The sequence below is a fragment of the Macaca thibetana genome, chromosome X, assembly GCF_024542745.1.
Source record: "Macaca thibetana thibetana isolate TM-01 chromosome X, ASM2454274v1, whole genome shotgun sequence".
Classification (NCBI taxonomy): Eukaryota; Metazoa; Chordata; class Mammalia; order Primates; family Cercopithecidae; genus Macaca; species Macaca thibetana.
In genome coordinates, this window is record NC_065598.1 from 52,654,635 (window position 1) to 52,680,988 (window position 26,354).

The window sequence follows — 26,354 nt, forward strand, 5'->3', positions numbered from 1 at the left end:
ATGGGCTAGAGGACTCATACTTGCATGCATACACAGACCACACTCCCCTTCCCCTACCAGCCAAAGCAGGTGGCAAATATCTGGGGCTCAGTAAGCAGGGACCAAAAAGAAAAAAAAAAAAAAACGCAGGCCAAAATGGTATGGCTCAAATCCAGACAAGCTCCCCGTGCCCGCCTGCCTCTCATCAGGATAGGGCAGTCCCCTCAGCACAGGTAACCCAGCTAAAAAGGTGCTCAAACCCCAAACTCCGGGCACTCTTCTTCCCTGCTGAATCAAATTCTAGACAATCAGCACCTGACAGGAAATGGCAGCCCTGGAATGCTACAGCAGGAGCCATGGATGCAACAGATACCTGGGAAGGCCCTGCAAACCGCCTGCCTTCATTTCCAGACTACTGTATGCCAAATGCTCAGTATGTTGGTATTACTGGGATGTGGTGATAAAAAAGGTTGGCTACCTGATGAAGAAAGTAAGATCCCTCCAAACTCCCCTGGGTCTACTCAGGGTACCCACAACTCTCCTCCCACCCATCTTTCCCAGGCATAGCAGTCACCTGCCCAGCAATTCAGGCCCGAAACCATCCTTCCTCCAGCAAACCTCCAATTCCCAGGCACCCACCCATATACAGGTTCCCACCCTGGGCCCAAGCATCACTTGAGCAAGTACTTCAAACTTCAACCAGAAGAAGGCCAGCTGCCTAAAGGTGTCCTACGAGCAGCCATAGAGAAGGAAAACACCAAACCAAACCAGACAGCCAGGTATCCTGGATTAGAGGGAAGCACACTGTTGACCAGTGAAAAGAAGCAAAATAAAGGATGGCCTCCTGCTGGCCATGCACACCTGGGACATGTCATTCTTTCCCTTCCTGATCCCCCAAAGCAGGATAACAACACCGGCACAAGGCCAGCCTGCCTAAGTCAGTCCAAGATAGAAAAAAAAGGAATTCAGGCCTCAACTACCCCCATGTCACCTACGCCTCTCTTTCCCACAGGTTTGCCCAACTACTTCAGGGAGTGCCTCCTTGAGGCTGCCCAGGACTCCTGCCTCTCCCTTCCACTAGCCTTCCTGACCCTCTACCCACTGCCACTCCCTCACCATGGACAAGGATACCTCAGAAATCTATGGCCAGACTCCAAGAAGGAAGAAATTAGCTTACCCAACACCTCCTAGAAGATCTATCTGAAACCATCCTAGATCTGTGGCTGAGCACCAGAAAGCACCAAGTTGGATAAGAAGGCCTGTGGTGCCCTCCTCAGGTAGGAATGAAGCTTCCTATTCCATTTCAGCCAGGAGACACCCACTCAAAAACACCCTTTTCCAGCAAAGCTCAATTTCTGCGCTTGGAATCCCAAGTGATCACTGAACATTATCATCATTTTTCCACCATACCAGCAAGGCAGCAGCTTGCCCTAGCCCTTGAGGGACTTCTAGCCTGAAGCCAGGCCTAGGAGGAAAGCTATGGCCTTTGTTGCTGACCCCTGTGAATCATGTTCCAAAGGGGACAGAATTCCATGGCTCCATTCTGTTCTGGGGGCCCAAGAGTGCCCTATCCTCTGGGATCTCCTACATCCTGGACCAGAACAGAGTAGAAATCTGAGAAGGACTCACACCCCACCACCAAGCTGACTGGTCCAAACATCTCCATAGGAAGTCAAGTCTGCGGGATGATGTGCAGAAAAGGCCTTGACATTGCCTGCGATGAGGAAAATAAGAGGACAATTCCCTGAACCCACCTCAAGGGAGACAGAGCAATCCCTGTGAGACTGATTTCCTGACTGGTCCAGCAGGCCAGGATATTATCATAGATGAATTGGCCTGGCAGGGTATGAGTAAATATGAGTCAACCTACATAGGAATAACCAATGACCACATCAAACACCCTCACAGTCACAATAATTACCACTTATCTAGTGCCTACTACATACAGACGCTACCTAGGTTAATTCAATCCTCTAAATAACCATTCCTGGGACCCATTTCACAGGCTCCGAGAGATTACTTCTACTTTCCCAAGGTCACACAGCTGCTAAGCTTCAAAGTGGAGTTTTGAACTCAAGTCTGTCTCCCTTCAGGGCTGCGATCTTTCTACTAATACTATACCATGCTGCGTGCCTTAAGGGAAGTGATGACAACAGATTGGAGAAACGCCTTATTTTTACAGCCTCGACCTACGTGGCCCGGGCTAACTAAGAGATGTGCGGGGTGCCTCTCTGTGAACTCCCTCCGGCCCACTAGGAATCCCGGTTTTAAACCAAGAGTGATTCTGAAGAGCCGGAGTGGGGGTAGATCTCTGACTCCAGGTCACCCGTGGGCCTCACACAACGAGAGGACCCCTGGCCCAACACCCTTTTTCCGATCCGCGCCGCATCCACAACGGTCCCAGCCACCCACTCTCCCCACCTCGAGCTGCCCTCCGCCCCAGACTTCGCCGCTGGCTATCCTACTGCTTCATTCCCCGTCTCGCCGCCGGCGAAAACCGGCCCCGGGGCTTACCGCAGGTGGGCGGATCTTGCAAATGCCCGATTTCTCTGCGATGGGCCTGATTTTCGCGATGTAGCCAAGAGGGTCTCGGAACTCGGCCCAGCTAGGCTCGAACACTGGGCACTCCGGCGGCGGTAGGAAATCGTCGGACCCCGGCTCCATGGTGGGCCCTAGGTCTGGGCCAGGGATCAGGAGGGCTTGGACCGCCCTTAAGGACTCATGGCGCCGCCGCTGTTTGAAGCCGAGGCAATGCTCGGAGGCTAGGCCCTAAGCGGGGCAGCCGCCGCCCGCCGAGGGCCTAGGGGGGCGTGTGGCCGTCGTGCTCTGAGAGTCTCAAGCTGACGCTACTGCTACCGCCTCTTCGTCCTGCTCCGTTTCTTCCAAACTGTGTCGTTGCCTCCCCACTACCGCAGCCTTCGCCACCACAGTTACCTCCCAAACACCGCGGCCTTCATCGCCGCCGCCGCCGCCATCTTGGTTTGTCAGCGTCTCCCCCTCCCCACACCACAACAAACCGGATCCTTCCGCGCGGTGTCCTTCCGAGCCTCGTATACCTTGCGTCACACCAAGCCCTAGGAAATCTTCATATAGTGGAGACCGAGCTAAATAGGCTGCTATGGGTTCTATTTGGAAGGGGTTACTCAAAAGTACCACCCCCGATTGAGAGAAAATAGTTCATTGCAACGGCGGAGGAACAAGATTGTAATTAGTTTGCCGGATCCTCTTTCCGGATGGACCGGCGGTGCACGTTTAAAGGCCAGTGATGCGCATGCGCATTATGGAGACCGGAAGAGGAGCTCGTGTCCGTGGGTGGTGGAGCCAAACCGGCACTCCCTCGCAGACCTCAACCGGGTCGCTATCCCGGCACCAGCGTTCTGTGTCCCTTCTCCCTGGTCTTGCCGGTGTGGGCTGCGGAAGGCGGCTTTGGGAGCCTGATTGCAAAGGACCCCTTCTGCTGGCCCGCGGGGTGGGGGGAGATGTACTAGGCTCCAGCTCTAGACACTGACACCTCTGGGGCTTTGAAATAAGGAAGGCAGGAAGCTGCTTACTCCCCGGGGATTATGGATTTTTAGACTCCTGAGTCCCAAGTAAAGGAGGAAATCTTTATTTCATCCAAGTTACAGGTAGAGCGATGGGGTTTCGATTCTTACCCCCCAAAAGTCACTGGGAGTCAGCATTTTAATGAATGCTTTCAACTCTTCTGTATTCACTTTTACCGTGTACACATTTGTTGCATACACTCCGACAAAATAAGCCTGTTTAACTATTGGATATTTAGCAACGGCGTATTTATTCAGTGTCTACTGTGTAAAACACCTGTTTGCCCATTTGTGAGCCTGCAGTGTACTTTCCAAACATCCGTGTACTTTGATTGTATTTATTGTGTATAGCCCCTGTGCATTTGGTACCAACTGTATGTACATTTACTCCTATTGTGTGCATGTTCCTTGAGCAGTTTCTGGATAGGTTCATTGCAACTACAGTACTTTGAATGAGTATCAAACCAGTACTTTGTACACAGACATCAGACATCTACTGATTGGAGGATCATCTATGTCATTCATCAGCTGTGGACCTACTGCATGTAGTTTGACCACCTACTGTGCAAATATTTGAGTACTTGTGTACATGCTGATTAAGTAATTTTGTTTTCCCCCATCAGACTATGAATTCCTCAAGGGCAGGGACCATGTGGCCTTATACCTCCTTAGCACTTGGTGTGTTAAGCAGTAAATTAATGTTGAGTAAACAAAAGAAAAATGAATAAATGTCCTTAGCATATATTGACTGAAAAATATGTATACTTTTTGCAAACATTTCCTGTTTAACATATTAAACATCCACTGTAAGCTTAAGGCAGGTAGGGAGTGTCATACCTTCGTGCAGTTAACTGTTCCTAATCAGATACTGTGCCAATTAGGTCCATCCTGCCTACTTCAGGACTGAGCTAAAGACATCCTAGCTGAGGGAACAGGGCACACAGGTAGGAGCTCATGCCCTGGGCTCAAAGAGTCATGCCTTACAGTCCCACCAGCTCTGCCATTTTCTAGTTTGTAACCTTGAACAAGTCCCAACTTCTGTAACTGAAATGGGGATACTACATACCTTGCAGAATTGTCGTGTACTTGGCACATAGCAGGCCCTCAGTATCTGGTAGCTGTTATTTTTATTTCTGAGAGTCAACAACCAATATGCCAAAACTCATTAAGAATCTCCTTTGTGTCAGACACTGTGCTAGTGCTTTTATTTTTTTTTTTATCACCTGAATCCTTATATTACCTTCAGTGTTCAAGATCTTTATCCCCACTTGGCTCGTGTGGAGACTTGTCCCAAGTAACAAAGATATTAAGTGACATCTTTCTAGTTTTCTAGGTGTCAGGGGAAACCTCAGCCCCTCTCCACCAGAAACACAGGTGGATGGTCCAACTGAACAGCTGTCTGGACAGGAAGCAGGAAAGCTAGGCAAAGTGATGCTAATCACAGTAATACCACTAGCCTCTCACATGGATAAGCATCTAATTGCCTACATGGCTAGTCCATGCCAATTATTTCCCTCAGTCTTTGCAACAGTCTTCGGAAAGATGTAGGTGAATTTACCCAGTCTGTAGATGAGGAACCAAGTTTCAGAAAGATTAAACAACTTGCCCAATGTTACACAGGAAGTTGCTGACTCTGGTCAAATGCTCTTCCTGTCGTTTGCCCTCACCAGGAATAGAGGAGGTGAGGGAAAAGGGAGCTGCTGGGGTGAGAGGTAGGGTGGTGGGGCAGGGCCCAGTCCTTGGCAATATGGGGCATGCAGGGTCTGGAGCTTGGACTGCCCATCGGGCAGCACCCCCAGGCCACCGTGGCTGTGACTGTGATGGTGGTGGTGGTGTGTGAAAGAAGCAGATGAAAAGGAGGCAGAGGCCTGGCCAGAGAAGGATGAGGAGAATCTAGAAGGTGGGAGAATACGGTAGATCCTAGGCTGAAGGAAGTTCAGCCTTTCCATCCAGAGGCAGTTCAGGGAAGGACAAAGAGCATGAATCAGGAATCAGGAGGCCAGATTTTGGGTCTCAGCTCTGCACAGTCTTCCTACAGGCTTCTTTGAGGTACTTTAGCCCAGACACATCCCTGTCCTGGAAAATTAAATAGAAATCACTAGTCTTTGAAGCCAATGAGATAGAATTTATTCGTTTACAAATATTTATTAAATTTCTATTATGCACCAGAAAATTTTCTGGGCACTGGGAATATAATGGTGACCAAGACAGACGTAGTCTCTACTTTCCTGGAGCTGACATGCACCCACTGAGATCTGCCAACTACCTCACCTTCCTGAGCCTTTTCTCCTTTATATAATGAAGCTAAATAATCCCTTCCTCACAGTGTTGTTAGGAGGATTAGAGATAATGATGACTGCCATTCATCAAGGGCCAGGTGCTATGAAGTAGGTATTGTTATCCCCATCCTACAGATGAGGAAATTGAAGCTCAGGGAAGTGTAAACATATTCACCTCACATGGCTAGTAAGTGCAGGACCAGAACTCAAACTCAGGTCTGTCTGACTGTTGTACAACTCTACCTGTAAAAGTCTCAGATGGTGCTCCCAATGTAGTAAGGCATTCAGGAAATGGGTTTGTTCCCCAAGCCATGGGTCTTGCTGGGGGCCAACCAGAGTCTAGGCGCCGCGGACTTAAGAACTGGGATGCATCAAGGAGCTCACCCCAGGCTGGGGGCTGGCTTGGCCTCACCTATCCACCTGGGAGACAGGGTCTGACATGGAGTTGGTGCAGAGCAGTGACTGGAAGGCTCATCTGGGCTCAAAACCACACTCACCCCATTCGTGTTTTGTGTATCAACTGGGCGACACTGACTTTGTGTCTCACTTTTTTGGTTTGTAAAATATGGTCTCTTCCAGTTCTGAAGCAGGTTTGAGCTGTTGGTTCTGATTCCTAAATAGCTCTAGAATCCATCCCCTCCTCCTCGCCATCTTCCACTCCTCTTGTGAGCCTTTTACTATCTCTAGTCTTTACTCTTAAAAGAGCCTCCTCAAGGTATCTGTGTGAACTCATGGTTTATTAGACAGAGGCAGAGAGAGAAATATCGATGTCTGGTATAGAAATATAGATGTATAGTATGTGCTTAATACATATACATAACAACAAAATGATTTATCCAAAATAATGTTAATTCAAAATGAATTATGACAGTAGTGGATTACAACTCACTGGTTAAAATAAAAATCCATGACTCCACATTGATATAAGTAAATAAAGTGAGAGAAAAGGGAAAGTAGAATTCTAAATTATATAGAAGGAATGATGGAGCTAGAAAATCATCAATGGATGCTCAAACCTTTACAAAATAAAAGAGCAAGCTCTTCAAATATTGCTGTAACACCTAGTGCCCAAATCTTGGTTTCTAAATGTCATTCTCTACTAAAAAAAAAAAAAAACCAGGGCTCCTTGGAAGGGCTCATAAAAAGATGGAGATGTGCCACAGGACACAGGGGCTTAGAGGGCTTCTTACTGGCCAAATCTGGGGTTGTGAATATCAAAATAAAGAATGATGTTAATGGGTTATATATAAACCATTGAGTGAAATAAACAATCATTAAGTCCATAAGGATATAAATAAATACATGTAGAAGGGAAAGCCCTCCCTTATAGTGGAAAGCCAACTAAGACATGCCCAGGCCGGGTGCAGTGGCTCATGCCTATAGTCCCAACACTTTGGGAGGACTGCTTGAGGCCAGGAGTTTGAGACCAGCCTGGGTAACCTAGCAAGACCTCCATCTCTATAAAAATTTTTTTAATTAGCTGGGCGTGGTGGTGTGTGGCTGTGGTCCCAGCTACATGGAAGGTTGAGGTGGGAGGATCACTTGAACCCAGGAGTTTGAAGCTGCAGTGAGCTATGATCGCACCACTGCACTGGGCAATGGGATGAGACCCTGCCTCAAAAAAGAAAAAAAAAATACATATTGAAAGAATGATGGCATTTGAAAATCACCATTTGACAACCCCAGCCATAATAATTGTTCCAGTGAACGCTAAAACTAGTGAGTGGAAGTTTGAGAGTAACAACATTTCCATTCATTTCTCCACAAGATACTCATCCACTACAATGGGGAAAGTGGTAACTTTACAGTGGAGATATTAGATAGCCCAATTTGTTACCTGGTCTTACTTTAGCTGCTGCTGAGGCCAGCGTGAGAAACCTGTTGGCAACAGAGTAACAGGGAGCAGCTGGGGAGACCTGCCTGTCTCCACGCTGCACCATGTGCTGTGCCCACCGCTGGAGCTCCAGTTCCCATTCCTTTCTTACTGTGCTACTAACACATTGCATTCGCTCACACCTCCAGGCCTTTTCATGCGCTGCTCCCTCTAACAAATGCCCTTCTCTGTCAGGCTAAGTCCTACTCACCCTTCAGGACTACTCCACTAAAAGGGGGGGCTCCAGAAAACGATGCCTGACCCCACCCACACACCCCAAGTTGGGTTTTCCCCTCCTCTGTGTTCCCACACACCCAGGGCTTCCTTCTGGGCGTGTACTTACTTTATCATCTTCACATTATCCCCACCAGGCTGTCTGTCCACTCCTGAAACTCTTGTCCTACACTGTCTGACGTGGTAGCCACTTACCCACATGTGCTTATTTATTTACATTTAAATTTAATAAAATGAAAAGTGCAGTTCCTCAGTTGCACTAGCCACGTTTTGAGTGCTCAGTAGCCACATGTGGCTAGTGGTTACCATATTGAACAGCACAGGTATGGGACATTTTGCTTATCACAGACAGACCTTACTGGACAGCACTGGAGAACAAACATAAGAACTCTGAGATTCTAGGACCTTTGTCCTTTGTGTTTGTCTGTTGGTTGGTTGGTTTGTTTTTGAGACAGAGTCTCCCTCTGTCACCCAGGCTGGAGTGCATTGGCGTGATCTCGCTCGGCTCACTGCAACCTCCGCCTCGCAGGTTCAAGCAATTCTGTTCTTTGTTATGTGTTGTCTCTCCCCATCTGTATCCCCAGAGAGATTGGCAGCAGCACCTTTGATATAAGAATAGTCAATGGGCTTGCTGTCTTCAGGTCCTCAGAGAAATGGGGAAGTGAGGAGATTAACTACCCCTCCACAGTCTGGACAGTGCATTTCTGGAGGGGTGGAGGGGGTGAGGAGCACAGACAGCCCAGCGCTGGGACTGCAATGAGGACTGGAGGAGGAGAATTTAGGAAACAGTTGAAGGAAGCATGAGGAGCTCCCAGAGGGGCCCGGAAACTTGGTACACAGGTTGCATCAATCAGTAAATCAACCAATGCAAAGATATCTAACTCTGAGACTTAGAAAGAACCGTTCGTTCATTCATTCGATCAACAAAATTTTAGTACCATCTGTGCTGTGCCAGGCACTATATGGGGCAATGCTCTGGATGGGGATGATTCAGACCAGTGTCACTCCCACGCCACTTAAGGTATGGTGGGGAAGGATCTCAGAGAATGTGATGAAGGGCACATTTTGTGAAGGATGGGTTCCTCAAGCCCATCTTGCAAGGGTTGGGAAAACCTTCATCAGGGATGTTGGGGGGAGTATCGTGGCAGGGGGGAAAGGCACAAGTAAAATGCTGAGTTTGGAAAGTACACAGAGGCATTTTTGGGGAACAGTAAGTGGATGGCCAATGTGTGGGTGAGGAATGAGAGTTAGGACCACAGAGATTGGCTGGGCCACCTTGTGGAACACCTCCCGTGTAAAGATAAGTGGTCTCTGTAGGTGGCTTACTGTGTGTCTGGCCATGAGGTAGGCACTTCACATGCATCTGTTAACTGTCCTGCAAGGTTATTATCCCCATCTTACAGGTGGAAAGCCAGGCTCTGGAGGGTTAGGTGACTTGCCAAATGCAGCACAGGCAAGTCACTGAGCCAGGATTTGAGTGCTAAAAGCTGAGCTTTGGAAAAATGCGACCAGAATCAAGCTGAAGGTAGGGAAACGATCGTGCAGCTTGGTCCAGCAGGGAAGAAAACTAAAAAATGTTGATTGGACTTGATTCAGGACCTTGTGGGTCTAAGCTCTTCAAACCCTCACGTCTGGTCCATAAGGCAGCATCAAATGTGTAGGTGGCCCCAGCTGCTGCTTTTGCTAGTTGTCTTCCCTGGGACACCTTTAAACATGCATACAAGGAAGAAAACAAATAATTGGTCCGAGCTGCTAAGAGCGAGGCCATCCAAACCATTCCCTTTTAGAGGCCATTCCAGATTCTAGGAAGGCAGCAAAAATAGTGACTGAATGCTGCTTCTGGGGAGCCTGCTGACTTTAACCAAGAACCACGGCTCAACCCCACTTCTCCTGCGCTAGGCTAAGATCCAGGACATAATCAGTGATGCTAGAAACACGTCCGTTTCAGAGGGAAGAGGTTTGGGAGGACTGGAAAGGGCCCTGGGGCTAGAAGTCAGGAAACCCCATCCTGACTTGCTGAGTGGCCTTGGGAGAGACTCTTCCCTTCTCTCAGCCTGTCCCCTTCTCTGTACATGAAAGGGAGTCCAGCTATTTGTTATCTAACATCCCAAGTATATATGCAGAGCTCTTAAAATGTATCTAGCCCTGTGCCTTCCAAATCACTCTCCCACCCTCAAGGATAGAAATGTGGCCAGCCATTGTGGGGATGAGGGAGAAGCTCCCAAGCCAGGCCAGGCCAGCCACATCCAGGGTGAGAGGAGATGCCCCAAGAGTGGAAGGAAGCATCCATCCTATGAAAGGAAGAGAAGGGAACTAACTTGCTCAGCTCTATCCTGGCTCCTTGGCATCCATTACTCCTGGGAATCATCATCATCTCCATGTGGCAACGGCTTATCAGCCCAAGTTTTACACTGAGGAAACGGAGACTCAGAGAGGGTGACTCTCCCGAATTCACATGCCTAGGAATGAAAACCCCAGGATGTGAACTGGATCAACTCCAAAGCCCATACTCTTGCCACTCTGTCACGCAAACTGTGCATGAAATGAGATAGGAAAACCTCCCTCACTCCCACCTCCCTCCAAGCAAAGCATCTCATCCACCCAGGGGCCCGAATTTCTAACATTAGCGCATCACCTCCCTGGGCTAAGGCCTCTCTCCACGGGCTCCACAGTGGGGAAGGGGCGCAGAAGTAGGAGGCAGAGGCAGGAGGTGAGCACAAGGTCTTTTATGAGGCATCAAATATACATTCTTATATACAAGGAGGAAAAAAGACAATGCCTGAACCCCAGCTCCTCTCCATACAGCCCCTTCCACTGTCACCCTCCCCCGCCCCCAAGCCCCAGTGGCCCTGGCCCTTCGTACAGCCAGGGTCCCTCTGTCTGTCTGTAACTGGAGCCCATGGTGGAGAGGGGAGAGGGAGACAGGAGCTGAGTGAGGAGCTGGATATGCGGGCCAAGAAGAGGAGCTGGGGCTAGTAAAAAATATATTTATAATAAATAAACAGGGCTGCAAAAGGGCTGGAGAGGCAGCGGAGATTCTGATGGACAGAAGGACTCAGGCATTCTGGCTCCCAACCCCAGCTCTGATGGCTTCAATCTCTGCCTCAGGAAGGACATCTTGGGCTCATGGTGGCCCTTTGGGAGCCTCTCTCCCCAGGGCTGATGCTGGGTGCCCTGCCCCAGCGCGGTGTGTGTGGGCGATATCTGTAAAGTGCATTGTCTTCAGTTGTAGGTGGGGTAGGTGTAAGGGAATGGGGGGGGGGGGCATGCAATATGGGTGAGGGAGGGCAGTGCCCTTCTCATCCCAGACCTGAGCCCCCCCCAAAACCTGTCTGGACTTTGATCAGGATAAGAACGTTGCAGGGCGAGGCAAGTTCCTGAAGCCGAAGAGGTCTGGGCTGGGGCCTACTGGAGAAAGGGCATAGACTGGCTCGAGAGAGGAAGCACTGCCCCACGTGGGGCCAACATAAGCAGGGTCCCACCCACCGAGTGCATCGACAGTCCGTGTCCTCCAGCAGGCAAAAAGACACATGGAAGTGTGTGGCCAGGCCCTGAGGTCAGAGAGAGGGCCAAGCCAGCTGAGGTTTCACCACAACTCTACAGAGCACTCTCCTAGCCCCACACGGCCAGAGGAGCCCCGAGGAAGCCTTCACCTCGACAGCTTTGGACACCTGCCCTTCTCCGCCAGCCAGAGCTGACAGGGAGCTCACACAGGCCCAGAGGTCTGAGGCCACAGAGCTAGACCTCCAGGGAAAAGTGGGGAAGAAGAAGACAGGAGAAAGAGAACGAGGATCTCTGGAAGGCCCTCACCACTCCCCAGCGCTGGAGCACCCTGAGTCCAGGCTTCAAGTGGCAAGGATCCTCGAATCTGGAAGGAAACCCCATGGCAACTGCTGGGGGTGAGGGGACGGGTCCCAAGGCAGGGAGGACATGGGGAGGAGGACATTGCTATGTGTATACATATTTTTGAAAAAACCGAGGAAGCAAAGAGGGTGTAAGGTCCCTCTCCTGTGGTTCCCCAGACTTTCCTGTTCCCCAGCTCACTCTCTCCATTCATCAGACCACGGTGCTGATCCGGCTTGGCTTGGCCTTGGGGTTTGCACTGGGGGGGTTGGCTGTGCCAGGGGGCCCAGAGGCGTGCAGCGGGCCATGGGGGGAGGTGGGCGGAAGGGGTGAGTGCGGGGTGTGGGGGGAGGGTGGGGGAAGGGGTGGGTAGGAGGGGTGGGGCGGGATGGGTGAGTGCGGTGACAATGGTGACTGGGGGTGGTGGGGGTGGGAGTAGGAGCCCCCTGGTGGCCGGGATCCAGGGCCCCCAGCCGCGCCTGCTGCTGGCATCATCTGTGGGTGGTGGCTGAAGATGAAGTGCTTAGGGCCCTGTTTGTGGGCTGGAGGGTGTTGGGGAGCAGGACTGTACAGGGGCAGTGGGGATGTGGGCTGGTGCAGGGGGTGGCGGCCATGTGGAGCAAACTGAGGGTGTCCTCCAGCTCCCCGTCTGGGTGCCCTGCCTGGCCGGCCCAAGGTATAGTGTTGGGGCCCTGGGACTGGGCCATGGGCGTGGAAGTGGCGATGTGGCCCCACAGGTGGGGCTGAGGCGGGAGGCGGTGGAATGGAGCCTAGCTGGGGCAAGGGTGGGGGCTGCTGGGGAGGTGGGGGAAGAGAGGGCTGCTGGGGTGGGAGGTAGGGTGGCGGGGCAGGGCCTGGTCCTTGGCAATACTGGGCATGCAGGGCCTGGAGCTTGGACTGCCCATCAGGCAGCACCCCCAGGCCACCGTGGCTATGGCCGTGGTGATGGTGGTGGTGGTGGTGGTGCGTGGAAGAAGCAGATGAAGAGGAGGCAGAGGCCTGGCCTGTTGGCGGTGGTGGCATCTGGAAGGGCCCCTTGCCCCGCTTGCTTCCAAATAGGGAGCCCAGGAAGGATGAGGAGTTGGAGACGGGCCTCTGGCTCTTGTACTCCTCTGGCGGCGGGGGTGGGGGCGGAGGTGGCATCCTCTGGTGAGGGCGTGGACTGCTAATAACAGACCCCTGGAAGGGGGGAGGAGGGAAGTCAGGCCAGGCTAGATGCCCTAAACCCCCAGCCCTAAATTCCACCCCTGTCCCTGAGGGCTGGAGCTGGGGAGATAGCGAACCCCAAGGTGTAATAAAAACCAAATCACAGTCCTGTACTCATATGTGGAGCTCCCCAGCTTGCAAAGCTCGGCTGTCACATCCACTATCTCATCTGAGCCTCAGCTGGGAGAGGAGAAATTAGCAGTACCTCCTCCTCATCCCCATTTTGCAGGCAGGGAAAAGGTTAGGCCCAGAGAGGCAGAGTGACTCGCCCAGGGTCAAAGAGCAGGACTTGGGGGTAAGAGCTTCTCGTGGCCCAACTCCAAGGGCATCCCTACTCGCCGTCGGCCCTGGGGTTGAGAGGGGGCACGGGAGAGTGGAAGACAGGCTGAGAGACAGGCAGAATGAGGACAGACAGAGTTGAGGACAGATGGAGAGAGTGGTTGGCTGGGAGAGGCAGCCGCACGGTTCTCAGCAGGGAAGTGGGGAGCAACAGGTCCCCTCCTCCTCTGGGTCTCCATGGCCGGGGCAGGGCTCATGCAGAGGACGAGTGGGGCAGGAGCTGGCACTTACTTCGATGGTGCTGTCCAGCGATCCCACGCTGTTACGCCGCCCCCGCTTCCCTGCACCCACAAGCAAGGAGCCCAGCGTCAGAGCAGCAACCCCCCCTCCCTACCCTGCTGGGCTCCAGAGCTGGGCACCAGGCCTGGGCCCCTCCCGGGGACAGACACCCCATTATCCCTTTCCCCCATTGAAGAGGGGGAGGTGGGGAGGAGGAGAGGTGGAGAAGGAGGAGAGAGAGGAGGAAAAGATGGAGAAGGAGGAGTGGAGGTATAGGAGAGACAGAAGAGGGAGAAGAGGAGGAGAGGTGGAGCAGCAAGAGAGAGGCACCAAGACTGTGGCCCCACTTCACATGCCCTGGCCCAAACGCTGGGCTCCCCCTGCTCTGACCTGGCTCCCAGGCCCCCTGTGGCACAGCGCCCAGGACTCTGGGTGAAGGCAGGGTGCGTGTGTGTGTGGCAGGTGGAGGGAAGGCTGGTGGCCAGTGACAGGAGGCAAAGAGGACACCTGGTCCCGTGTCTCCCCAGCCAGGGCAGGGGCCCAGAGGGCTTACCTGCATCAGAGAGGTCTCGCAGGGAACTGCTGAGTGCGCCCCGTTTGAGCCCATCGCCTGCCCCGTAAGTGTCCTCCAGGCTACTGCGGGCCATCGTCCCATTCACTGAGTCCTTGGCCCCTCCAGGCTGTGAGGCGTTAGGCCGCATCATACCTTTCTGCTTCTCCAGCTCCGCTGGGTGGCAGTCGGGGAGACAGGGAGCAAAGGTCAGGAACAGGAGTGAGAGCCCATCTGACTGACCCTAGCCCTCCGTCCTCCTTCCTCCTCCCTCCTCCCTCCCTCTGTCCCCAGGCTTCCTGTTTTGCCCCTTGGACGACCAGCCCTTGTCTCCCCCAAAACTGCAGCTCCATCACCGAAGTACCCTTAGTGCCCAGCTCCCGTCTTGCACCCTCCCTTCCTGCTCAGCTTTCCCTTCATCCCTCTTGGTGCCTGCTCTCCCTGTTCCATTTCCCTTCCTTTCACTCTTATGACTTCTCCCCTCCCATGCCCTCTTGCAGTCAGGTCTCTCAAAGCACCCCTGCCCTTCAAAAAAGAGCTTCATGGCAGATGGTTCACAGTAAGGACGGGAAGGCCCTTCTCGCCTATGGCAAAGGGCAATCTTTCCAGAGTTCAGTCAGTTCTCAGATACCTTGCTCCAGAGCAGAGGGGCTCCTGGAAGGGCAGGAGCAGGAAACTGACAGGAATCAAATCCTCTATTAAGTGCCAGGCAGTATGCTGGGTGCTACACATACTTGATCTCTCTCAATCCTCACAACAGTTCTGAGGTCAGTATTAGCATCCACATTGTGCAGAGGAGGAAACTGAGAATCCGAGAAGTCTTAGAGCTTGCCCAGGGTCATACAGCTGGAAATGGCGGAGCCGACATTCTGGAAGCAGGTCTGCCTGATTCCAGAGCTTGGGTGCTTCCGGCCTCCTTACAGCCCCACCTCCCCACAGAGCTCACAGAAACATGTGTCTACTGGCCTCCCCTCGTCTTGGGCTGCTAATCCCTCTCTCGGGATTTTCCCAGGGTCTCAAAGGATCTGGTGAACTGAAACTTCTATCCCTGCCTCGCTGAGGAGTAGAGTGGCCCTGGAGCTGTGAAGGCCTCACCAAGGAGCTGTCCGCCGCCTCGTCTCTCTTTTTCTGTCTGCCTGCCTCTTTCTCCTTAACACCATGTTACTTAACTGTGACTGCTTAGCCTGGAGAAGAGAAAACTTGGAGGGCATCGGGAGGAATGAGATGTAATCACTATTTTCCATTATATATATATGATCAAAATGACTTGGTGTGACCCCTGGAGAGGATAGGCCACTGGGACTCAGCTCAGGAATTGATATGTGGGCAGAGGAGGAGAGAGAGTGGGACAGGGAATACAGACTTTTTGAATGCCTAAGATGTGTTGGGACATTTCGGCTACCTTGTCTCATTTCATCTCCTTGACTCCGTGAAGGAGACTTCATTACCCCAAATTCGTGTAGGAAGAAACTGGGGCTAGGCGGGTTAGGCAATTAGCTCCAGTTCACCCAGATAACGAATAGCATACCTGGGACCTAAAACTACAGTCCTACCTCTAATACTCTGATTCTTCTCCCTGATACCTTTCACTAGAAGGAATAGTTGGCTCATAATTAGAGTTTGGGATAATAATGGGGCTGGGAGGTGATGAGCCCCTTGTCACTGAAGGTATTCAAGCAGAGGCTGAAGAATTCTTGAAATGAGCATGGGAAGGTTGGACAAGCTAACCCTCAACTCTGAGATTCTCAGAGGATAGGATTCTTGGTTTCTGCAGGGTACTGTTTCAGGAGATGGGGGAGGAGACGTGGCCGGGCTACTCACACTCCACACGGTATTTCTCCATCTCCTGCACCTCCGCAATGGATTCGCGCAGGTCGGATGTAAAGCGCAGCCGGTCCTGGAGGCTGGGGGCATTGAAGATGATGAGGACTTTTCGCTCCCCACCAGGTACTGCAGACAGCAACTTGATCCCAAACTGGTAATCTGTGGAGAAAGGGGAGACTGGGCACCTCTGTTGGGATTGGTGGAGGTGGCTCATACCTAAAATAATTTTTCTTTTCTGTTCTTTTTTTCCTGAGATAACATCTCTCTGTCACCCAGGCTGGAGTGCACTGGTGTCATTATGGCTCACTGCGGCCTTGAACTCCTGGGCTCAAGTGATCCTTCTGCCTCAAGCCTCCTGAGTAGCTGGGACCATGGGCACGCACCATATGTGCAGATAATTTTTTTATTTTCAGCAGAGATGGGGTCTTACTATATTGCCCAGGTTGGTCTCGAATTCCTGGGCTCAAGCAATCCTCCTGCCTTGGCCTCCCAAAGTGCTGGGATTACAGGTGTGAGCCGCCATACCTAGCCCATGAAATAATTTTTCTGCTGTCTAACTCTGATCATGCCTCTTCTCCATTTGAGCATATTTAGCAGCTCCCCTTTGCCCCAAAGCCCTCAAACTCCTGGTAGCTGTGGCCCCCTTACTTCCTGTACTGCAGGATGTAAAGGCATACAACTCTGCACTGCTGTCTTGAAACTCTTTCCTTCTCACCTCTACCTCAACTCACATTGCTACTGCTGCCCAGAGTACCATGAAACAAAGCTCCTCCTGGTTCATCCTTCAGAGCACAGCGTGATCACCATCTCTTTGGCCCACCAGAGAACACATGCACTGGGGTTCTCTGCAAGACTATGAGCTAACCAGGGGCTAGACCCGAGTCATACTCCACCCTGGCCTGCCCCTCATCCTGGGACCAAGTAGGTGCTTCGGAGACCCTTAGCCTGGTTGTAAGGGACTCCAAAAACTGGAGCTGGTAGAGATGACGGGTGAGCATGGGGGCCATGACATAGACTCTTGGGAGCTGGGATCCAAGAAGGGACTCACATGAATTCTGGAAGAGCTGCATGTGCATTTCCACGAGGGGGAAAGACTGACGGAAACTGTATGTCACCAAGATCTTCTTCTTCTGGAAAATTTTGGTGACCTTTGGCAGGGGTGGGAAAAAGACAAGAGGCAGCGTTTTGGGTGGGGAATTTCCACGTGGCACCTATTTCTGGTAACCACCCTCCCCTCCCACCCCATTAACAGACATACACACACAAATACACATGCCCACAAGCTGGGGAGAATGGAAGCTTGAGGGACAGAATGGGAGACATGGAAGAAAACGCAAGTTCCTGATGTAATGACCACGCACCACAGACATTTACCACATTTCCAGGAACTAACTGAATCCTGCTCCCTCCAGGAAGCCTGCTCCAACATCCCACAGAGATTTGTAAACCCCTTTTCTGAGCTCCAGAATGATGATTCAGTACCTTTCCCTTGTCAGGCGCTATGCTAGTCCTCTGAGTGTGTGATCACCCCCTGCTGGACTGGAAGGCAGGAGTCTGGTTGTCGGGTTCTGTCAGCGGGCCTCACCAGAGCCTGCACTTAATGGCAATCTCTGCTGAACCCATGTAGAGAGTTAACAAGTCTTCCTCTCAACAACCCAACGTCTTTGTCGAGTACTTGGGCACTCTGGACTCAACTAACACAGGTTGCAAACACCTCAGGCGGTCTGCAAGTGGCTCATAAAAGGAAATGTTTTGATTTCAGGATGGCATGATGACGCAAAGCACTTTTTTAGGTCCTTTGGGCTGTGAGCTCCCTGAGAACAGGGACTAATTCTGATTCATCCTGGCATACCCAGTGCCTGGCATACAGCTGGACGCACACCAGTTTCAGTACCTGAGGGATGTCTACACGTTGACTGTGTGGGCCAGGTACTCCTTGGGGTAAGGCAGATTCCACATATGACCTCTTATTTCATTTCATCCTCATAACAACCCTGTGAGGTAGGGGTTAGCTCCATTTCACAGAGGAGGAAACTAAGGCTCAGAGGGAGCATGAAAATACTTCCGCTAAAGCAGCAATCCTCAACTGGGGGTGATATTGCCCCCAGAGGACATGGAGCAATATCTGGAGACATTTTTGGTCGAAGGGTTGCTACTAGCACCTAATAGGTAGAGACCAGGGTGCTGCTAAACATCCTACAGTCCCTGCAAAGAATTATCCAGCCTCAAATATCAACAGTGATGAGACTGAGAAACCCTGCTCTAAAGGAGAGACCACAGTGGGAACACGATCACTGTCCTCCAAACCCTGGCGAGTTGTCTTGGAGCAGAAGGACAACACTTGTTCTTTGTGATGCCAAAGGTTAAGTGCAGATGGTTGGAAGAAACCCACAGGGAGACAGATTCTAGCAGTCAGAGCTGCCTAACAAGGCAACTGGCTGCCTTAGAGGAAGGCGGCTTTCTGTCCCCACAGTCATACATCCAGTGGGCCATCTAGGAAGCTGGACTCTGAAAGTCCCTTCCAACCAGCAAAGTCCTAAGAGTCCCATCCCTAAAAGACAAACATCTCTATTTGTAATGAGCTCAGTTTTAAGAATCACTTCAAGCATCTTTTTTTTTTTTTTTTTTTTCTTTTTTTTAGACAGAGTTTCACTTGTCGCCCAGGCTGGAGTGCAATGGAGAGATCTCAGCTCACTGCAACTTCCACCTCCTGGGTTCAAGCGATTCTCCTGCCTCAGCCTCCCCAGTGGCTGGGACTACAGGCACGAACCACTATGCCCAGCTAATTTTTTATATTTTTAGTAGAGACGAGGTTTCTCCATGTTGGCCAGGCTGGTGTCGAACTCCTGACCTCAGGTGATCCACCCGCCTCGGCCTCCTAAAGCGTTGGGATTACAGGCATGAGCCACCGTGCCTGGCCCAAGCATCTTTTTCAAATTTTGTTTTTATTATTTGTGTATTTATTTATTTATTTATTTAATTTTTTGAGACAGGATCTGGCTCTGTTGCCCAGGTTGGAATGCAGTGGTACAATCACAGCACACTGCAACCTCTGCCTCCCGGGCTCAAGTGATCCTCCTGACTCAGCCTCCCAAGTAGCTGGGACTACACACAACAGGTACACACCACCATGCCTGGCTAATTTTCGTATTTTTTGTGGAGACAGGGTTTCGACATGTTGCCCAAGCTGGTCTCAAAACTCCTGGGCTCAAGTGATTCAAACTGCCTTGGCCTCCCAAAGCTCTGGGACTGTAGGCGTGAGCCATGGTGCCCGGCCCACTACAAGCATCTTGATTACTGAAGATTTCTAGACTGACCTGGGGGTCACAGGTTCACCCCTCTTCACACAACCCTATGGGCTACTGAGGCGGACAAGGATATTTCCTACCACTTCCCAGGTTGTAAGTCTGTCATCCCTTTGGTCCTCATATATTCTGTCCCTGTGCGTCTGTTACTATCTCCAAATGAATCTGTTGGAAAAGGAGGGGCAGAGAAGGCCTGGGCCTTGCCTGAGACCATGCGGATGGCATGGCAGAATACCTCGCCTGCGACACTCCACACACCACACCACACACCAACATCAACATGGCTCACACCAGACTCAGGTGTCAACCTCACTATCCCCCTTCCATCTCCTCCCCCACAGTGCTCATACCACAAGGAGATCATTGAAGAGGAAGACCTCTCGCTGATGCAACCCTAGCCTCTGGGGGCGGTTTGGATCTGGCACCTCGTAGAGCTGGCAGCAGCAAACCAGTCGACGGTGAGGGAGAGACAGGACCTAGACAGGCATGGAGAAACAGGTGTCAGCAAGGCCAGCCCGCAGCTTCAGGCCTCCTGGCACCTTAAGTTTCAACCGCAAAAAAGTTTACCTCTCATACATGTGTATCACTCTGACACAAGGGGTATCAGCGACTAAGGCCTAAACTTTTCTTCTACCTTGCCTTTGTCCCTCTGTCTGGAAGATCTTTCTTGTCCAGCTCTGCATGGTCATATTTCAACTCCCCTTCAAATTTCCATCCCAGCCAGGCATGATGGCTCACGCCTGTAATCCCAGCACTTTGGGAGGCCGAGGTGAGCGGATCACCTGAGGTCAGGGGTTCGAGACCAGCCTGGCCAACATGATGAAACCCCGTCTCTACTAAAAACACAAAAATTAGCTGGGTATGATGGTTGGCGCCTGCGATCCCAGATACTCAGTAGGCTGAGGCAGGAGAATCGTTTGAACCCAGGTGGTGGAGGTTGCAATGAGCCAAGATCATGCCACTGCACTCCTGCCTGAGTGACAGAGTGAAACTCCATCTCAAAAAAAAAAAAAAAAAAAAAATTCAATCCCCAAATTATCTCTTCCAAGAAGCCTTCCCTGATTTCTCCAGGCTGAAAACGGCCTCTTTCTCCTTTCTCCTCTCCTAAACTGGACCATAAGGCAGAAGTATTATATGTGTCTTTGTCTCACACCCCAACTGGTCTGTGAGTGCCCCCAAGGACAGAGACCACGGTCTGATTCATATATATGAATGCCCAGCACCAACTCTGGTGCCCAGTAAAATGCTGGGCTCAGTGGAAAGGCATCCACAAATGTTTGTTGGCTAAAGCCTGTTCTTTTTTTTTTTTTTTTCTTTTTTTCAGATGGAGCCTTGCTCTGTCACCCAGGCTGGAGTGCGTTGGCACGATCTCAGCTCACTGCAACCTCCACCTCCTGGGATCAAGCGATTCTCCTGCCTCAGCCTCCTGAGTAACTGGAACTCCAGGCACGCACCACGACGCCTGGCTAATTTTTATATTTTTAGTACAGACAGGTTTTGCGATGATAGCCAGGCTGGTCTGGAACTCCTGACCTGAGGTGATCCGCCCACCTCGGCCTCCCAAAGTGCTGGGATTACAGGCACAAGCCATTGCACCTGGCCTAAAGTGTGTTCTTGCTTTGGTTTTCTGATAACCATTAGCTTGGCCCTTCACTTAGGATGGACAGGCAAAGCCAGAGGCGAAAACGATGTTAATATTTATACAATACCCACTATGGGCCTTGGAATGTGCTCGATGCATTCACTCTGCATCACAGCCTTCTGAGGAATGCATTATCACCCACTCCGTATTGCAGGTAAAGGGCACCTGGGGCTCAGGGAGGTGCAGTGACTCAGGAGGTGCACTTAGTGGCAGAGGCAGACCTGAACCCTGGCCCCTCTGCAGCCTTCCAAGGCACTTACTGGTTTCTTTCCAACAATCATGCGCTCCACAGCCTGCACCTGGGACACATGGTCATCGTTGGTCCGCAGTTCACGCCCCTGGATGCGCTGGTAGATGCCCACCAGGAGGTCTCGGGGGATGTCTTCACCATTGTCAACCCCTGGGGGAGGGAGTAACACAGGGATATGTCACATAATTATGGGCACTGGGTGGTAGGGATGCTCCACAACTCCCACACCCAGGCACGGGCCATGACAGTCAGGACTGAGGGTCAGTGGGTATCCTCAGCCCCTTAGCCAGGATTGGGGCAGGGAGGATGTCCTTCAACACAACAGCCAGTTGCTGTCTTCCCCGGGGTGGGGAATTTTTCTCTCAACAACTCAGAATACACTGTAATTAAAACAATCAGATACTATTGTTTGCCTTTCTAATTAGCAAAAATAATTTTAAATGAAATCCAGTGCTAGGAAGAGTGCAGGGAAGTGGGCATATATGGTAACATAACTCTTTTGGAAGGTAATTTGGCAAGAATCTAAATGTTTGTACACAGTGATTCTTCTTCTAGGAATCTACCTTAAGGAACTACTCAGAAATATGTGCAAGATGTATGTGCAAGAATGCTAGTGCAGGCCGGGCATGGTGGCTCATACCTGTAATCCCAGCACTTTGGGAGGCCGAGGCGGGCAGATCATGAGGTCAGGAGATCAAGACCATCCTGGCCAACATTGTGAAACCTCATCTCTGCTAAAAATACAAAAAATTAGCCAGGCGTGGCAGCGTGTGCCTGTAGTCCCAGTTATTCGGGAGGCTGAGGCAGAATTGCTTGAACCCTGGAGGCAGAGGCTGTAGTGAGCCAAGATCGGGCCACTGCACTCCAGCCTGAGCAACAAGATTGAGACTCTGTCTAAAAAAAAGAAAAAAAGAAAAAAAAAAAAGAAAAAAAAAAAGATTGCTAGGACAGGCGTAGTGTAATCCCAGCACTTTGGGAGGCTGAGGCAGGTGGATCGCTCGAGCCCAGGAATTCGAGAGCCAACCTGGGCAACATGGCAAAATCCCATCTCTACAAAAAATACAAAAATTAGCTGGGTGTGGTGGCACACACCCGTGGTCCCAGCTACTTGGGAGGCTGAAGTGGGATACTAGCTTGAGCCTGGGAGGAGGAGGTTGCAGTCAACCATGATTGCACCACTGCACTCCAGCCTGGGCAACAGAGCAAGACCCTGTCTCAAAATAAATAAATAAATAAAAAGAATACTCACCAAGTGTTACTTATGGGGACAATTTGAAACAACCTAAATTTTAACAATAGAGGAACAGTCAAGTAAAGGATAGTATATCCATTTAATAAAATAGTGCACAGCTATTAAAAACTTGACATTTACAAAAACATTTTGATAGCTTGAGAAAATTACAGTAGCAAATTATGTGAAAAGAGTAAGACAAATTGCATGTATGGTATGATCTGAACTATATAAAAAGTTACATATGCATGGGGGAAAAGATTAGAACGCACCAAAACATTAACTATGATTGCCTCTAGGGGGCAAATTTTGGGTGATAAAAAGAAATGTTCTAATTTTCTGAATCTTCCAACATTTCTGAAACAAGTATGTATTACCTTCATTTATTTGCTTCTTTATTTAATAATTAGAGGGGAGGCCGGGCGCGGTGGCTCAAGCCTGTAATCCCAGCACTTTGGGAGGCCGAGACGGGCGGATCACGAGGTCAGGAGATCGAGACCATCCTGGCTAACACAGTGAAACCCCGTCTCTACTAAAAAACACAAAAAACTAGCTGGGCGAGGTGGTGGGTGCCTGTGGTCCCAGCTACTCAGGAGGCTGAGGCAGGAGAATGGCGTAAACCCAGGAGGCGGAGCTTGCAGTGAGCTGAGATCCGGCCACTGCACTCCAGCCTGGGCGACAGAGCGAGCCTCTGTCTCAAAAAAAAAAAAAAATGAAATAAAATAAAATAATAATAATAATAATTAGAGGGGAAAAGATACACACACACACACACAGACATATTGAGAGACAGAGGGAAAAAGAATGGATGAATGAATGATGGCAAAATTATAGGAGACAACTCCAAATGGCCTCTGATCTAACTCCCTCCTCCCATCTTCACCATCCTTCTCCATTTCTGATTGCTGAGTGAAACCTACTCACTCTTCTCTCTAAATCCTCTGCTAGAGAAAATGTTTTCTGGGCAGGACGTGGAGGCTCACACCTGTAATTCCAGCACTTTGGGAGGTCGAGTTGAGGCAAGGAGTTTGAGACCAGCCTGGGCAACATAGCAAGACCCCGTCTCTACAAAAAATTTAAAAATTAGTTGGGCATGGTGGCCCGCGCCTATATTCCCAGCTACTCAGGAGGCTGAGGTGGGAGGATCGCTTGAGCCCAGTTCAAGGCTGTAGTGAGCTCTGCTAGCACCACAGCACTCCAGCCTGGGTGAGAGAGTGAGACCCTGTCTCTGAAAATAAAAAACAAAAAAACAGAAAACAAAAAGGAGAAAATGTTTTCTTCCTTGGAAATGCCACATCTCCTCCTGGGACAGGTGCTAAAGGAACATTCTATATCACACTGACTTTCTTACCAGAGCAGCCACAGCTGCACAAACCCAATGGGCAGCCAATTTGTCTTGTTTTCAGTTTGCTTTTTTTCTTTGACTCTATTTCCCTCTTTCTTTTCTGCTTAAATAATCTTAACATCTGTACCATTTTTAGTAGGCTGCTCTTTGGTGATAGGGAGGGCTCGACATCAGTAGAATAAGCAAAAAGAGCAAGGTGACACCTTTCATCTGGCATTCAAGGCCCTCATATATTAGTTCCATATATTGGAACCTCATATATTGGGATCTTCCCAACTCATCAATGACCTCATCTCAATTGTTCTTCTTTTTTTTTTCTGAAGACAGAGTCTTGCTCTGTCACTCAGGCTGGAGTGCAGTGGTGCAATCTTAGCTCACTGCAACCTCTGCCTCCCGGGTTCAAGTAATTCTCCTACCTCAGCCTCCTGAGTGGCTGGGATTACAGGCATGCACCAACATGCCTGCTAATTTTTGTATTTTTAGTAGCGATGGGGTTTCCTCATGTTGGCCAGGCTGGTCTGGAACTCCTGGCCTCATGTGATCCACCTGCCTCAGCCTCACAAAGTGCTGGGATTACAGGCGTGAGCGACCGTACCCAGCCCTCAGTTGTTCCCTAAAGAAAATAAATGTTCCTGCCTCTGCGTCTTTGGTATTCTCACTGGTAGGTAAGCCCTCCTCTATCTCTATTGTGTCACCTTCTCCATGCCTTCAAGACCCACCTTAAAATAAAAATACTGCCTCCTCCGGGAAGCTAGCTAGAGGTGGGCTCTTCCTCCTTTGAGCTCTGACTGCACTTTTGGCCTCTCTGATGTCACTGTTCACTTTCTGTCTTATGTTAGTTATCTGGGTGCTACAAGTCAGCCTCTCCCACACACGGGGAGCTCTCTCAGAACAGGGAGTATGGCAGATTCCTCTCCATTGTCCTTGGCACCCATCATGGGGCTTGGCACACACTAAGTGCTAAGTGTTGACTGGCTGGCTGGTTGTTTGGTCGAGTGATAAATGAACGCATGAATAGAGGAAAAGATACGCAAAATAATTAAATGAGTCCTCATGGGCATAAATAAGAGAGGGAAAGAGGGAGTGAGGAAAAGAGAAGTGAATGACTGAATGAATGAATCAGAATAAAGCCTTGTAAGAGTCAGGACTTTAATCTATCACGTTCACTGCTTGAACCCCAGGACCTAGAAACCTGGTGCACAGCAGAAGCTCAGTACAATGGGCAAATGACGATTTGAGTGAATTAATAAGTGAATATCCTGGGAACATCCAGCTAGGGCAGAAAGTGACAGCATCACAAATTAATTTCCAAGGAACAGATGGCATCTCCTGCATCCTTCCCCACCTTAACCCCCACTTTCCCTTCCCAGGCGAAGGGCAGGAAAGGCTGATAAGGAAGTCACCTCTCAGGTTCTTGATGAAGTCATCTAGTTTCATCTTTCGTTCAGCCTTGACGCTGGGACTGTACATGTCGGTATTGAGGAGGATGATGGCAAAAGCAAGGATGAAGATGGTGTCTGGGTTCCGGAACTGGCGCACAAGGGCTGGGTTACAGACACAGTACCGCTGGCTGCAGGGCAGGAGGGGTCAAAGCCAGACTCAGGAAGCAGCCATCTCTGCCTACCCACCACCCACCCAGTCTGATACCAGCAACCCTTTCCTGCAAGAAATACTTTCTTGATCTCTGGGTCTGTCCTCTTCAGAGCTTCCCCTAGACCAGCATGTAAAAATTACAATCGCTACCTTTTACAGAGCTCTTCCAGGGGATTTATATACATTGTTTCATGTAATCCTATCATAATCCTGCAAGGTAGCTATTGGCAGTCCCATTTTAAAGATGAAGCGACTGAGACTCAAAGTGACAAGGTAACTTGCCCAAGGTAACAGAGCTGGTAAATGGTGAAGCCAGGATGAAAACCCAGATATTTCTAACTGCAAAGCAAATCCTTCCCCCATTGTGGGAAACAAGTTCTCAGCAACTCCTGTTTCTCTTCTAAATACCCTAAAGTGGCAGAGCCAGGATTTAGACCCCGGCCTACCTGATCTCCAAAGCATTTATAGTAGAGTAAAATGGTTAAGGGCATGGATGGATCATGGACTTAGACACATACAAGTTCAAATCCTGGTTCTACCACTTATTCACTGTATGACCCTGGGCAAGTTACTTAACCTCTCTAAACTTCTGATTTCTCCTCTATAAAATGGGAATAATAATAGAAGTGCCTACTTTATGGGGTGGTTGTGATTATTCGGTGAAATAATCGTGTAAAGTGCTCAGCTCAGCACCTGATACCTAATAAGTGCTCCGTGAATGTTAGCTGTTATTGCTGATGTTGTTGTCACTTATCGAATGCCCATGTCCCAGAGGCTGAGCTAGATACTTTACATGCACTACCTCTGATCCTCACAATTGCCTTGCAAGATAGGATTTATCATTTCTGTTTTATGGTGAAGAGAGTATGAGGCTCAGAGAAGCGACTTGTAAACACATACTACGTCGATGCCCACAGGAGGGAGGGGCAGCTTCACAAGTGGGAGACAGGCACACCTGAAGGCTTCGATGAGTCGCTCCACTTTCTGGGCCTCACCCTGAACCCGGATATGGGACTGGAACTTCCGGAGTGCATCATCCAGATCCATTGAGGAGAAGTCCATCTCATCCACCACACAGCTAAGGAGCAAAGAAGGGGGTG

General features: G+C 50.3%; 2 protein-coding genes across 8 annotated transcripts in view; both read right to left on the reverse strand.

The window, feature by feature from the left end:
• The window catches only part of KDM5C (lysine demethylase 5C), a 34,259-nt gene extending 31,096 nt beyond the window's left edge, over positions 1 to 3,163 (reverse strand). For 3 of the 5 annotated variants that reach the window (XM_050777134.1, XM_050777131.1, XM_050777133.1), the window contains exon 1: positions 2,494 to 3,162. In XM_050777134.1, the coding sequence (XP_050633091.1) occupies positions 2,494 to 2,643 (150 nt within the window). In that variant the 5' untranslated portion in view covers positions 2,644 to 3,162. Of the gene's footprint in view, positions 1 to 2,493 lie in introns of all 5 variants that reach the window. The other 2 variants (XM_050777132.1, XM_050777135.1) reach the window with 1 other exon arrangement.
• A 7,455-nt stretch (positions 3,164 to 10,618) lies between these two features.
• IQSEC2 (IQ motif and Sec7 domain ArfGEF 2) overlaps positions 10,619 to 26,354 on the reverse strand; it is a 91,801-nt gene continuing 76,065 nt past the window's right edge. For 2 of the 3 annotated variants that reach the window (XM_050776817.1, XM_050776818.1), the window contains 9 exons: positions 26,210 to 26,332; positions 25,065 to 25,231; positions 21,096 to 21,235; positions 19,544 to 19,669; positions 16,937 to 17,036; positions 15,886 to 16,047; positions 14,068 to 14,241; positions 13,527 to 13,576; positions 10,619 to 12,929 (listed from right to left, as the gene is read on the reverse strand). In XM_050776817.1, the coding sequence (XP_050632774.1) occupies positions 11,964 to 12,929; positions 13,527 to 13,576; positions 14,068 to 14,241; positions 15,886 to 16,047; positions 16,937 to 17,036; positions 19,544 to 19,669; positions 21,096 to 21,235; positions 25,065 to 25,231; positions 26,210 to 26,332 (2,008 nt within the window). In that variant the 3' untranslated portion in view covers positions 10,619 to 11,963. The remainder of the gene's footprint in view (positions 12,930 to 13,526; positions 13,577 to 14,067; positions 14,242 to 15,885; positions 16,048 to 16,936; positions 17,037 to 19,543; positions 19,670 to 21,095; positions 21,236 to 25,064; positions 25,232 to 26,209; positions 26,333 to 26,354) is intronic. The other variant, XM_050776820.1, reaches the window with a different exon arrangement.